This window comes from Lepisosteus platostomus, chromosome 1, assembly GCF_059453375.1.
Source record: "Lepisosteus platostomus isolate fLepPlt1 chromosome 1, fLepPlt1.hap1, whole genome shotgun sequence".
NCBI lineage: Eukaryota > Metazoa > Chordata > Actinopteri > Semionotiformes > Lepisosteidae > Lepisosteus > Lepisosteus platostomus.
In genome coordinates this window covers 49,038,358-49,051,908 of record NC_142611.1, presented here as the reverse complement: position 1 = coordinate 49,051,908, position 13,551 = coordinate 49,038,358, and the positions used below count along the sequence as shown (strand labels likewise).

General features: G+C 40.1%; 1 protein-coding gene across 3 annotated transcripts; it reads left to right on the top strand.

Annotated features, from left to right (window-relative positions):
• Positions 1–984: 984 nt before the first annotated feature.
• On the top strand, positions 985–13,489 carry LOC148678029 (E3 ubiquitin-protein ligase RMND5A). Of its 3 annotated transcripts, none has more exons than XM_088630786.1 (10): positions 985–1,133; positions 1,429–1,587; positions 4,917–5,059; positions 6,721–6,855; positions 8,143–8,243; positions 9,067–9,233; positions 9,463–9,628; positions 10,991–11,093; positions 11,452–11,606; positions 12,729–13,489. In XM_088630786.1, exons 1-10 carry the CDS (start codon positions 1,019–1,021, stop codon positions 12,790–12,792), a joined length of 1,308 nt encoding a protein of 435 aa, XP_088486912.1. In that variant the 5' UTR covers positions 985–1,018; the 3' UTR covers positions 12,793–13,489. The 3 variants fall into 3 exon arrangements, with proteins under 3 accessions (XP_088486912.1, XP_088486929.1, XP_088486920.1); XM_088630803.1 differs by lacking the exon at positions 985–1,133 and adding an exon at positions 1,191–1,339 and having other exon boundaries at positions 1,434–1,587; XM_088630794.1 differs by lacking the exon at positions 985–1,133 and adding an exon at positions 1,213–1,339.
• Positions 13,490–13,551: the final 62 nt, after the last annotated feature.

Genomic DNA, 13,551 nt, shown 5'->3' with positions numbered 1-13,551 from the left:
GAATGTGATTTCCCTCTCCTTCTCTTTCAACTGTATAGAATTTTAATTTAAATTTCTTTCCAAACAGCATGTAGTTTGATAGGCCAAACCTCTCTGAAATGTAAAGCTCAGTTTTCTTATTGTATTCAATTATTTAATAGTCATATATGCAATGAGTTAATACACCACATCCGTTGCAGAGACACAACAGTCATCATCAGTCAGGCACATACTTTTTATTGGGCTCTGCAGTAAGTAGTGCCTAGATAAATTAGTAATTGTCTTTTTTTTTAAATGTTGTAACTGAAATACTGGTGGTGGTGGAGGGGAGTCCCCATTACCTGTAAAGCACTTTGAGTGGAGTGTCCAGAAAAATGCTATATAAGTGTAATTATTATTATTATTATTAACATACATTGTAACCTGTCAGCATCTGAAACGTCAAAGACTTTTGCAAAGTATTGTATATAACACATTACTTCAAGTTTTCATTTACAAAATATTTAAGATTCTTGACTTAGACGTGTATCACTGCACTTGTTAATTATTCAATAAATCTTGCTAAATCTAAGGTGTATATTTTTCACAAACTATAAATATAAAAAGCTTCACATCTTCTCTTCAATTTTCGTCCCCTTTCTCCAAAATAAGTACTAATTTGAAATATAATTGGCTAGTCAAACGTAAAATAATCATCAAAATATAACTTTAAACCAATGTGATCAAAATTAATATCAGTATGCACAAAGTGCAGAGCGCTAAATGCATTCGGTGGCAGTTCTGGTGTAACCACATTCTCAGCGCAACTCTTCGCTGCGTCACTGATTTCAGAGTAACGTTCGATAATATTACTGCCAAACAGTCAATAAAATGTGCGTGTAGGTAATTAATAAATGGATAAAAAAATCTATATGACTACACGCTGAATTGATGAAGGGAGCTATATTCAAAATGTGACACAAACTTCGATTTGTAAACATTATTACGAAGTTTCGTAAATTGGTAAACAAACACAAGTCACGGACCGAGCGGACTCGGGATGTCAAACGGAAGTTCCGCTACGCTCAGTCACGCGATTCGCTCGGTCCTGTCACGTGGTACAGCAGGGGACGTGATAACTAATAAAAATGTGCTGTGTTGCTTAAGAACAGCGGGTAACTAAAGCTTCTACAAATTCTACCTTATTCCTGTAGAAATATTTTTGCATTTAGGTATATGCTGAAAAATTGGTTATGTTTCGCGTGGTCCTAATATTTTCTGCACCCCCCCTGTGTGCCAGCCTGTTGGTGTCGCCCTTGGAAATCGGGTCAATGTTCAGGTCCATTAAAAACAAAAACATTCTGCTTACGCCAAAGTTGAGGTGAAGGTGTTTTGGTTTTGATTTTTTTCGTGTGCGTGTTTGGCGCTGCGTGTCTTTCCCTTTCTTAAATTCTGATTGTACTTCTGTAGCGCAGACGAGCAGCGTCATGGATCAGTGTGTTAATGTGGAGCGGGAGCTGGAGAAAGTGCTGCAGAAATTCTCGAGCTACGGGCAGCACTGCGATAGGACACTGGAAGAGCTGATCGAGTACACCAGTGGCCTGAAACACGAGATAATACAGACTGGCGGTGAGTTTATATTTTGATGAGGGAAACGTGGAACGTCATCTTTGTGTTTATCGAGCTGTCGTGAGTTCATCTTCCAGACCCATGAAAAAAGGTCAACCCGTTTTAGTTGTATGGGCGAAGGCCTACAGCCAGGTTAGGTGTGTAGAAAACTTCGATGTCCGATTGCTTTGTAAACGTGCCAGTTCCGCAGGATTGCGATTTCGCACAGTTTCGTTTAGGCCTGTTTGTTTCTCGCCTCCGTGAGTAGTCACGTGTTTTCTGCGTTCACGATTTTGTCTCGTCTCAGTGCAGCAAAACACACGGTACAGTAACTACAGTGTAGTACTGGTACTGTACATTGTGGCGGATATGATCCACTAGTTAACATTTTGAAAAGAAACCACGAAGCGCTGACAACCCGATAGAAGTCAAAAGCGTGCTTATCATTTAAGTGTTTTTAAAACATGCCGTCTTTGTGTTTTGTATTGGTAGGTCCTGTGTACTGATGGTTGTATGTGGCTTTACTTAACTGTACTGATCGTTTCTATTCCTTCTGGTACAGGGGAAATAGTAGTGGCTCAATACTCGGTACAGACCTTAGGCTTCTTAATAAAGACGTTTAGTGCAAATTATCTTTTAGCGACACCCTTTTCATTTAACATGTGTTCGTGTGAGTTTGAAGAAAACGTTTTTTGCGCAGGAGTCTACTGTAACATATCACATGGTCGTGTTTTTAGAGCACGAAGAGCAAAGGTTTAGTACAGGAGCGTACAAGCGCCACGTGGGAAAATACTTATTTCCCCAGACCTGTTGCTTTATTGCGTATCATTAGGTGTTGTTTCCATAATGAATTGAAGAACGACGTTTTAATATGCTACGTAATGGATCGCTATGCTACAGTTATACCTGGACTGCTATACGCCCATTTTTCATGGACATGCCGTGACATGTCATCCTTTTTGGTCCTTAAATCTCCGAGGAATTTTCAAATATCGTAAAACGTCCGGGATTTTTCCTTGTTCTTTTTCCCCAAAGGTTTTCGAAGCATAATAGTTCTTGGGATGAAGAGAGGGTGTTTATTATATATAGAGTTGTGGACGTGTCTATCTTGGTACCCCGTTCAGTTTTAGTTCTGAACAGGAATTATTTTTTCGCAGCCCCTCAGCAACAATGTCTGTCTTATCTGACCCAGTACTGTACAGCACTTTTTAAATTATATCTTTGATATTTTGTTTTGCTGTCCCTAAACACAAAACGAAGGTGTCCATTCCCTGCAGAGCTAAAGACAAAATTCCCGAGTTTTCAAAGTGATGGAGAAGAATTATTTGAATAATTAAAGTTACCCGTTGATTTGTGAGGCCGTATAACTTTTTTTATAATTTGAAGATATCAATATAGAAACGTAGACGAATTGTGGTACTAACATATACAACACGTTATATAGCATTAATATAATTCCATTCAATAGATACAGGTACAGATAACTATCTCTCCCTCCAAACGGAGTGTCCTCTTTGAATTTGAATCTTCAAATTTCAAAACGCCATCTTTAAATAAAATAAGCTAGGGCCAGGCAGTGGGTAATAGAGTCTCCTTTGCAGTACTGCGCCCAAAAGCAAGTGTGCCTTCTCTTTGTCAAAAGGTCCAGACCTGCAGGGAAGGTCGACACATGGTTCCTTAAGTGAGTACACCTCTAGGCAGCATGAAAATCAGAATACCATCCATCCATTTTCTAACCCCTTCTTCCAGTTCAGGGTCATGGGGGAGCTAGAGCCTATCCCAGCAAGCAAGAGGCGCAACAGTCTCATCACAGGGCAGACACACACACACACACACACCCACACCAGGGCCAGTTTTCTCAGAAGCCGTTTAACCCACCAGTATGTCATTGGACTGTGGGAGGATTCCAGAATTTCCCCACACGAAAAAGCTTACAACAATGGAAAGGTCAAAACATAATTCTGGAGTTATCCTTTGCTACTGTTTTAAAATGACTTTTTAATTACTTTCTTTAAAATATAAATAATATTTATGTAGAAGAAGAAAAAGGCTCCATGGCCGAAACGATGTGTTTTCTTTCTTCTTTTTTCCAGCATGGAATAAACCTGTTGCTTGTTCCTTTGCATATTTCTGTAGTGTATACCTTATTGCCATTGCAAATGCTTTTTGTTTTGTGAAATAGTAGCATTTTCCATGTTGTGCATGCACATGTAGCAATCACGCATGCCTCTTTCTGGGGGATGGGAGGCACTGTATGAACCGCTCTGTCTGTTCCTAGAGCCACCCAGGGTTGGTTGCTTTAGGAACAGACAGAGATCAACAAAGGCAGCATGCCAGTGCTAATGGATGTCAACAGTATTTGTGCAAGAAACCTACTAATGTATTGTGTTTAAAGAAAATTGAGTGGGGAGCTCATCAGCGTGTGTTGTCTGCAGAGGAAGAGTTAAAAGGTTAATCCCACGTTGAAAAGCAGAAAGAAGGAGCAACGTTTTGGCCTTGGAGCCATCTTGAAGTGTGAGGATACATGAAGAAGGCTCAGCAGCTGAGATGGTTTTTAATTTTTTCCACGTTTCTGTAGAAGTTAATCTTTACTCAGCCACGTTTTGAGAGACACTGGTTCAGTTTGTTCAGAATAAAAAGCGTTTAGTAGAAAGGTGCAAAGGGAGAAAATAATTTGACACACTACTACTATTTTGTTTTGATTTCCAATCCCACGGCACACATTTCAGATTCTTACAAAAGACATTACTGTGACACAATGGTGCACATCCTTTCAGATCAGATATCCTGCAGGTTCTGCATGATCTGCGTTTTTTATAATGTTTTATTTAGATTAAAACATTACAATTGTTGTGCACGTTTCTATTTTTTGTGGTCTGAAAAAAACCTTGATGTTTGCTTAATATTAAAAGCCGTGCTTTTCAGGTATGTTTTGAGAGATTACATTCTGTTGTAGGCAATGGCCTTAATGTATTGGCCTTAATGAGATTGATCTGTCTTTTCATTACCATCTGTAATTAGAAAAGCATAATATAAAATCTTTATGTGGTTTAGACCGTCATAGTATATAATGACAATAGCAAATCAGGCCTACTAACGCAATGTGTTTCTTTGCAATATCCTAATTCCTGTTGTTTAATGTAATATGGTCCCTTCATCTACTTTTCTGAACCCACGATATAACACAACTGTTGTTTGGTAAGTTAAAAAATGTTAAAAGTGAAAATGCAAGAAAAAACCATGCAGTTTTAAAGGCTGTGCAATGAGTAGTTTCTTACCTGTGGACTTGATAGGTGTATACAAAGGTTAGCCTGCCACTCATCTCACTGTGTTTGTTTTGTTCTCCTCAGATCAAGAATTGGAGTTATCCGGGACCCTGTCCCTGGTCCTGTCCCAGTGCTGTAAAAGGATAAAAGACACTGTTCAAAAGTTGGCCTCAGACCACAAGGACATTCACAGTAGTGTTTCCCGAGTAGGAAAGGCTATTGATAAGGTGAGTGGTTTTTTTTTCACATTTTGAAGTCCCCTCCTAGTTTGGAACTGTTAACATACTCAAACTACCATAGGAGTGACGAGGCCCTTGTATGCTTCTTTTTGAAATGTACAATTAAAGCTTCTAATTTTCAGTGCTTCACTGCTTTCTTGGAATCCCGGTCACAGTCGACTAAAGGCAGTAATCTAGATTGGAGTAGTGGTGCCTGGACTGCAGAACTGCCTTTACTGGTTGGGCCGTTCCAGAATCTCCAGTCTCTGTTTTAAACTGCTGTTTTTTTCACTTTGTTTTGATAACTGCAGTAGTTGTCCTCCTGTTTTGTTTATATTCAACAAAAATGATACACGTCGCCTTGTTATGTCTTCTCGATCAGTTTGTGGAAGCCTCTTTCAAAAGCTGTTTTATCGAGAGACCTGGGAAACAGGGAAGGGTGCAACACAAGTCATTTTTTCTGCATGGAATACGAAACCTGACACATTTAAATTTAGATTGAACAATATGCCCTGACAGTCGTAGATCGCGTGTGTCGTTAACGCTTATTGTGTAGTTTGTGGTAGGTGTTTTTTATCTAATTTGTGGTTCTCTAATCTTTTGAATTAAAGGAAATCAGAGTAATAGTAATAAACTATCGAGCTCTGGGCACAGAGTGAAGTTGCACTAGTAAAAGAATAACCACTAGATGGCGCTGTCTGTCATTAGCCTTCATGGGTGTTGTGCATGTCCAGCTCTTATGGATTTAATGTGTAGCCAATGTGCTTTTATATTTCTAAAATATTGGTTAAGTGCTTTGCATCCCTATAGCAGGACAGAGTTAGATACTTGATCAATCTTCCCCTTTTTTGCCAGACGTCGGCACTACTCTGCATAAGCATGCCATGAAAAGACACTCCCAGTACAAATAGAAGGATATATATGCATGGCTGCCTGAGCTTGGGAGTATTGATTCCTTGCTGATTTTAACTATCCAAAACTGTCTAAAAAGCAAAGTGTGGAGGTGACAGGGAGCTAACAACAAGGCTGGAAATTTAGGCTGGAGGAAAGCAGTGATTGTTACAGAGGTAGTAGGCGTAGTAGGTGGGTAGGCCTCCAGGCGCTCGACACTTTGAATTCATTTTGAACCAACTACACCTGAAATTCTGGGCTGGTTATTTGCCAGGATCCAAATAATGCCTGTCAGCTCATTTTCAATGTTTTTTTTCCTACTTTGGAGTATTGATTTTTCTTTTCCGCAGTTTCTCCCACTTTATTTCCGTAGAGATCTGACGCTCTTCCTTAAAGTACTTTAGAAAAGATTAACACTAAGTCATCATTGTACTGTGCCCTTTTTAAACCAAGCTGAAAAGACATCTGTCGGCGTTTTTGTCATTTTAACAACTGAAGAAATCTAAACGCTCTTGAAAAATTTGGGTTTGTGATTTCATCCAAGCTGCTGAACTATGTCCGAATTAGTGGATGTAAGGTTCTGTGGTGACTGGAAGTGAGAAATTTGGCTTTTAACATCATTATAATAGTTTTATTCCACATAGATTCGTTTGTGTTCATATAGAGATTTCTAAAGATTATAACTGTGCTGCGCTCAGAGAGCTTTTGTACGTTTACTGGTATTTTGAGAAATCGTCTGGGGAAGACTGAGTGTGTTCGTGTCCTCCTCTTGGCGTCAGAATCTGGACTCGGATATCAGCAGCGTGGGCATCGAGGGCTGCTGGCAGTCGGAGAGCCAGAGGATCCTCAGCGAGGTCCTGGTGGAGCACTTCTTCAGGCAAGGCATGCTGGATGTGGCCGAGGAGCTGTGTCAGGTAGAAAAGGCCGTTGTTTTTGTCTCTTTCGCCCAGCGTGCTCGCACGCTATCGCGCTTATGTTGGCACGCCAGCCTTTTTTTTCCCCCCCAATCCTTGCAGGCCTACATTATGCAACCTCAAACCCATTTTCGTACACTCAGGATATTCGTTTCCAGCAACCAATAACAAGGCGAAGTTGACAAAATAAAAAGAGCACCGGTTGAACTCCAGTGGTATTGAACTGGCTGCTGTACTAGACCAGGTACAGTGCATTGGAGGAGCATTGCGTAGTGGCTTTTTAGTGGTTCTGTTCCATGGACTTCAGAACTGGCTCGGCCCATTCGGGCAGCAAGTCTGCCTCTCCGCAGTCTAGTGGAGAGCTGTCCTGCTCAGTGCTTTTGGTATTGCCATCCCTGGAGACCGTACTGACATGCTTTGCGAAACCACCCCAGTGCCTGATGTCTAGGGGGAGCCGCCATGCTGCCCATAAATTGCTGCATTGATACCCAGGAACCAAGAAGGAAAGCTAAGTTGGCTCTGTTGTTTCTGTAGGTAAGGAATGGTTCACCTCAGCTGAGAAACAGCAGTCCCTCCTGAGCAGGGGTAAGGGATGTGAAGTAGAGCTTGCAAAGCTTGAGCCATAATTGCCTAGTTTGGTAGTTCTTAAATGTAGCTTCATCAGACGACATGATCACTCAAGAGGGTGAGATCTTGTGACACATTCATTTCTTTATTAATACTATCATTTGTCCTCGCTTTATCTACCAAGCAGATAGTAACATGGAACGAGGGTGGTTGACAAGTTGAGTATCCGGTTGTTTTGCTTTAACTTGCTTCCCTTTTTTAATCTCAAAGGTATGCAGTAGGCGTGCATCACAATTGTTCCTGCCATTGTTTCCGTAACTGTAAAATTCTTTTAGGACTGTAGTGTAAAAGCAGGGATGTTTTTTTTTCTGCAAAACTCTGTGAGGAATGCCCTCTGTTTCAGTGCTTTGACGCAGTCAATTGAAACTAACGCACAATTAAGCCTTAATATAATCCATAGTCTCTCTCCTTCAGTTCTGAAAATCCACCAGCTGTGAAAATGAACATACATAAACAGTTAAATAATAAAGTAAAGTGGGGTTGTTTATCAGAGACTGTTGAAAGGTTTATGGGTTTAAGGTTTTAGTGATAAGTGCCTTGAGATGATAGCCCATTAATTTCTGAATATGCAGTCTTTTTTATAGATTTGTTTCCTTGTTAATTTGTGGAGATTTAAAAAAAATGAAGATTGTAATCCTATGCCTATCTCTTCATTTTCAGGAAGCTGGACTTTGCATTGACCCAAGTCAAAAGGAACCTTTTGTAGAATTAAACAGAATCCTAGAAGCACTTAAACTCAGAGATTTAAGACCTGCATTAGAGTAAGCTTTACTGTTACTTATGCTCAATCCTTGTTCTATCCACTGTCAGATTAAATACACCATCATGTAAGGATTAAAAACTACTCGAGTATCATTCTGAGCATGTGTAAAATTAAATTTAATAACAAAGCAGTGTTACTCCTTTGTAACCAGGTGTCAGAAGCTAAGTTAAGTTTAAGCTCAGTTAGTACTGGAATGCAAGGTTTCTAAAGAAAATCAGGTTGCCGTAAGTGGTGTTGATAGATCAGAAGGTTTCACTCTTCCTTCTGGACCAGAATTTCCTAACCAGTTCCCCGATATAGAGGCTGGGAACACATTACTGTAGAAGGTAATGTCCTTTGGGTGAGTAGTCTGGACCTTGGTTTCACGACTTGGTCATTGACAATCCTGTAGCACAGTTCAAAAGAGCAGAGGTATTAAATCAGGTCTCCTGGCTAAATTTTTCTTTGGGCTTCCAGGATCTAGCTCCTTAAATTCCCCCTTTAATCCATTAGGGGAAGCAATTACTTCTCTTCCTGACTGGGTGTTGGGTGGGGCTGCTACCTTATACTGGCTGCTGGGGAGTCTGCTGCGCTACTTAAGTGGATAAAGGGGGTCTCCATCTGTATGTGAACATGAACCACTTTGGGATCCTATGGGATGAAAAGCACAATGCAGATGCAAGTAACTATTAATCCATAGGAACTGATTCCAAGTATTGATTTGAGCACCACAGATGAAGTTCCAGAGAGTCATTAAATACTGTGGCCGCAGACACATTTGTGTGGGGTTTTAGCACTGCCAGAAGTGATAGGCACCTCTAACCGATCTCATTCTCTTCCAGGTGGGCGGTGGATAACAGGGAAATGCTCATGGCACAGAACAGCTCGTTAGAATTCAAACTGCACAGGTTGTACTTCATCAGCCTTTTAATGGGGGGCACAGTCAATCAGAAGGAGGCTCTGCAGTATGCAAAAAACTTCCAGCCCTTCGCTGTCAACCATCAGAAAGGTGTTCTTTTGTTTTTGGGCTGTTATATTATCTGGGTCTGACTGGGATTCCTTGTGTAGTGGGACACGATTTACCTCCTTAACTAGTATATTGTAAAGGTAGGCTGGGTTGATTTAAGATTCAGCCATTTTAAAATTGGGTGGAGGAGTCGAGAAAAGCAAATGGGACATTTCAAAAGGAATTAAAAAGCAAGCCACCAGTGTTCTAATTTTTCCTTCCCTTTGCGCAGACATCCAGGTGTTGATGGGCAGTTTAGTGTACTTGCGGCAGGGGATAGAGAACTCTCCTTACGTTCACTTGCTGGACTCCAATCAGTGGGCTGATATCTGTGACATTTTCACCAGAGACGCCTGCTCGCTGCTCGGCCTCTCAGTGGATTCCCCTCTCAGTGTCAGGTAGGAGAAGTCGAGAGAAAATGTATAGACTGCTGTTTATAGATGCATGCTCCTTGTTTAACTGGATGTTAGTTCTGTCAGTGGCACTGGTGAAGGTGTACCACAGCTTGTACTGCTTGCTGCTAACAGTTCAGCCATGATAAGCAGTAGTGTCATTGCCACAGTATCACAGGTAAATAGCCTCTTGTGGTAAATTTGGTCAGGAGTATATGATCAGTCCTACCTTTCTGCAGCCTGGTATTGAATATGATACTATCTAACTGTTTAGAGTTGGTTATAGTTCTGTCTCAACTTGACTGCCAGGCACTTCAAGGGGTCCTGGAAGTCCCAAAAAAATTCTTGCAGCTTGAATTACTTTGAGCACAAAGTACTCACTAAATCTCATAATTACCTGCTCAATTGTAATCTTCTATAATCTAGAATTATCTGCTGAGGCTCTTCAGAAAGGGGAAGTATAATTTCATACTTATTGTGTAACGTTGTTGAGCTGGCTGAATGTAATACTGAGAGACTCGTTTTCTCCTGACTATGAAATGACGAGAAGTGTGACAAGTCACACATGGTAAGAAACGTGTGCTGCGAGTACATTTAAGGCACAGAGTTCTGGCAGTTAAAATTGTCAGACCTCCGTGAAAGAAGGAGAGAGAGTGCGCATCAATGAAGAACAACAGTTCAGAGAAACGCTGCATATTGAAGGTACAAGGCCATGTTGGGGTTTTTCCATTCAGCATTGCTGCCTGTTGAAGTGTGATCAGTCAAGCGCTTACGCCAGCCCTGTGGCAGGATCGACAGCTGTCTGAGTTGATTACAGGTGCTTATAATCAATGGAGGGAGCGGCTGGTGTTTAATTTTGATTGGGTGGAACCTGAGGGTCCTAGTAACCTCTTGTTGCCAGATTGTGCCATGCTGGCTACACCTGTGTGTTTGAATGTGTATCTGGGATATACCTAAATACACAGTGTCACCCCATACCCAGTAATGACATACCATCACTGTCAAATCTTTCATCTCGTAAAAGTCTTTGCAACTGATGTCATAGTTGAAGAATAGATTTACCCTTCTAACATCTAGCTTGAATATGGAGATGCTTTCAAATATGTGTATCTCTCTCACTCGATATATACATACACCCTAAAACCCAGCTTTACAGATGATGAAAGAAGACTGAAAGGATGGATTATTTTTGGCTCAACGGCTCTTGGTTGAGAAACAAACGCGTAATACAACATGATGAAGATAACCGTGCACCCCTGCCAGCCAGAGGAAAACAAAGCAAGAGAAATTCTAGTAGTATTTTGCCCCTTACTTGAGACTCTGCAGTGATTGCTGGGGCTGACCGGGTTGTACCCTTTTATGCTTTAGTTTTTCAGCAGGTTGTGTGGCTCTGCCAGCTCTCATTAACATCAAAGCTGTCATAGAACAGAGGCAGTGCACAGGAGTGTGGAACCAGAAGGATGAGTTGCCTGTAAGTAACCGTTTTGTCCTCCTCTCTCGGTCGTCTTGAAAGTACATTTGACACCATTACATTTGTGAAGGAAGGTTTTTAAAAAAAACAGAAGAAAGGTTAATAATAAAATAATTTATGGCTACTCATAATTTAGTGGTTAACCTAAAATAAATTTCACAGTGGAGGTTGAAAAAGTATATTTGCAGTGTGTAATGTATAGGATGGGTAGAAAAAGCCTGCCAAGCACTCTACTGCGAAAGTCTTGATTGGGAATTGAGACGTTCAGTATGTAGCTGTAGAAATGCAATATTAGCTCTCCCTTAACAATAAGATGTTGATTTCATCCTAAAGATTTTTTTTTCTCTTACATAAACAGATTGAAGTTGACCTGGGTAAAAAATGCTGGTATCACTCGGTCTTTGCCTGCCCTATTCTTCGACAGCAGACAACAGATAGTAATCCCCCTATGAAGCTGGTGTGTGGCCACATCATTTCCAGAGATGCTTTAAATAAAATGATCAATGGAAGCAAGTAAGTTCCTTTTCTGTAACAATTCCTATAACAAGAGTGCTGTGAAACTGCAGTACTTTCAGCATAAATGCGTAGGAACTATACTATACATAACATGAACCATCCAGTACATATACATTCAATTAGCTCATTGTTATTAGAAAAGATGAAAGCCCACGTCAACAAATATAAAAGAAATTCAAAGTAAATAAGTAGTTTCTTTTCGAGCTTTGTTAGTGCTCTGTCAAAGTGATTATTTTATTATACTTTACTCAAACTGCATGCAGTTGTTTGACTCTCCATTGTATTGTGAATCTTTTAGTGTATTCAGAAAAGAAAACTGTTGTGTGTCATTGGCAGCTTGATTATTGAATGTAAACAGGTGTTCGGTTTTAGCAAATGCACAATCTAAATATTTCTTTTTTAGGAATCGTTCTGACATAGATCTGTGTGCATCATTTTTGAGGCGTAATATAGACCTGGTATTGCAACTAACACCAGGATTGTAAAAATGTGTTATTTTTATTGTGAATGGGTTTCTGTTTTTGCAGCTTGCTGCATTTCAATATGTGGTTTCGTTAAAGACTCCACCCTGCTCTGCTGAAATGCACAGCATGTGCAACCATAAACCTCAAAACCGTAACAGGTGATAACTTTGGTATTCTTTTGGTGCTGCCTCAGAGTTATTGTTCATTGTTTGCACAATCTGTGGACAGACTACAGTGTTCAGATTAAGTTCAGTCCGTAAGAGCAGTACAATCTTTGGCAATACGGACACGTTGACATTATCCTTTGTCTGACACTCTGACTTGGTCAGATTTTCAGGACACTGTGTTGTATATTGCATGGTCCAGACATTCTGACTATGCAATATACAACATTTTCTGACTCCTGTAAACGATCTTAATGACAAATGTGTCTACTACACATAGTACCTGATGTCATAAAATGTAAAAGACTGTAACAGTGTGGTTATTACAACAATAGTGAGTTTTTCCTTCTGACAGGTGAAAAAGAAGTGAACCAATGATTGCCACGACTGTATGTGATGTAAAACTGGCAAACAGCTAATGTGTACGGCACCTATATTATGACAGTAAATGCAGTCATAAAATCTTTTTTTGTTTTTTTTTATCATTCTAGGTTGAAATGTCCTTACTGCCCCATGGAACAAGTGCCAGGAGACGCAAAGCAAATCTACTTCTGAAATGTGGTCTCAATCAATGCCTACCTGAGGAATCAATGCCTACCTTTTGCTCTCTCGGCCATTAACTTGAGTGAGACAAATAGCACTGCTATGGAGAGGCTGAAGGCATGTGCAGAAATAAATGTAGCTGTCTGGGAAGGGTGCCAATACCGTATATAGAAACACTGACACAGTGCAAAAGCTAGAAAGAAACTTAGAGACAATATAGGGCTTTTTCTTGGTCTCAAGTAACCTGATAAACCTAATACACCAGCACTCACTATTGACAGCAGTTATTTCTATGTTAAATCTTTTTTAAGTAACATAGCCAACCAACTTTTTTATCATCATATTGATAAGTTTGTATGTCATCTTTTGAGGATGTTGGTGTGGAACTTTTTGTTTTTGATTTTTTTTTCTTTTATCCAAAATGTATATAATATCTAGAAGATAACAGAGGTGTACGCAGCTGCTGCTGCCAAAGTTTGCATTACTGTTTTCTAGTGATGGCGAGCTGTGAAATACTTCTTTAAAACCTGTACAGAACCAAGTGAATAATGGAGCCCCCTGGGCTTTAGATATTTAAACGTATTGCTAATTTATATGATTGTATGCAGTTTATAATATTGGAGAAGAGTGGCACGTAATGTTTCTTTGCTTTGATAATTGTTTTTTTTTTCTGTAATGCCATCTCTATTAAAGCTCTAATTTTGAAAAATGTCACGAGTGAACTTCAGTTTTCTTCTCGTAATGGCGGTTCTAAATCTCACAAAGAAAAAA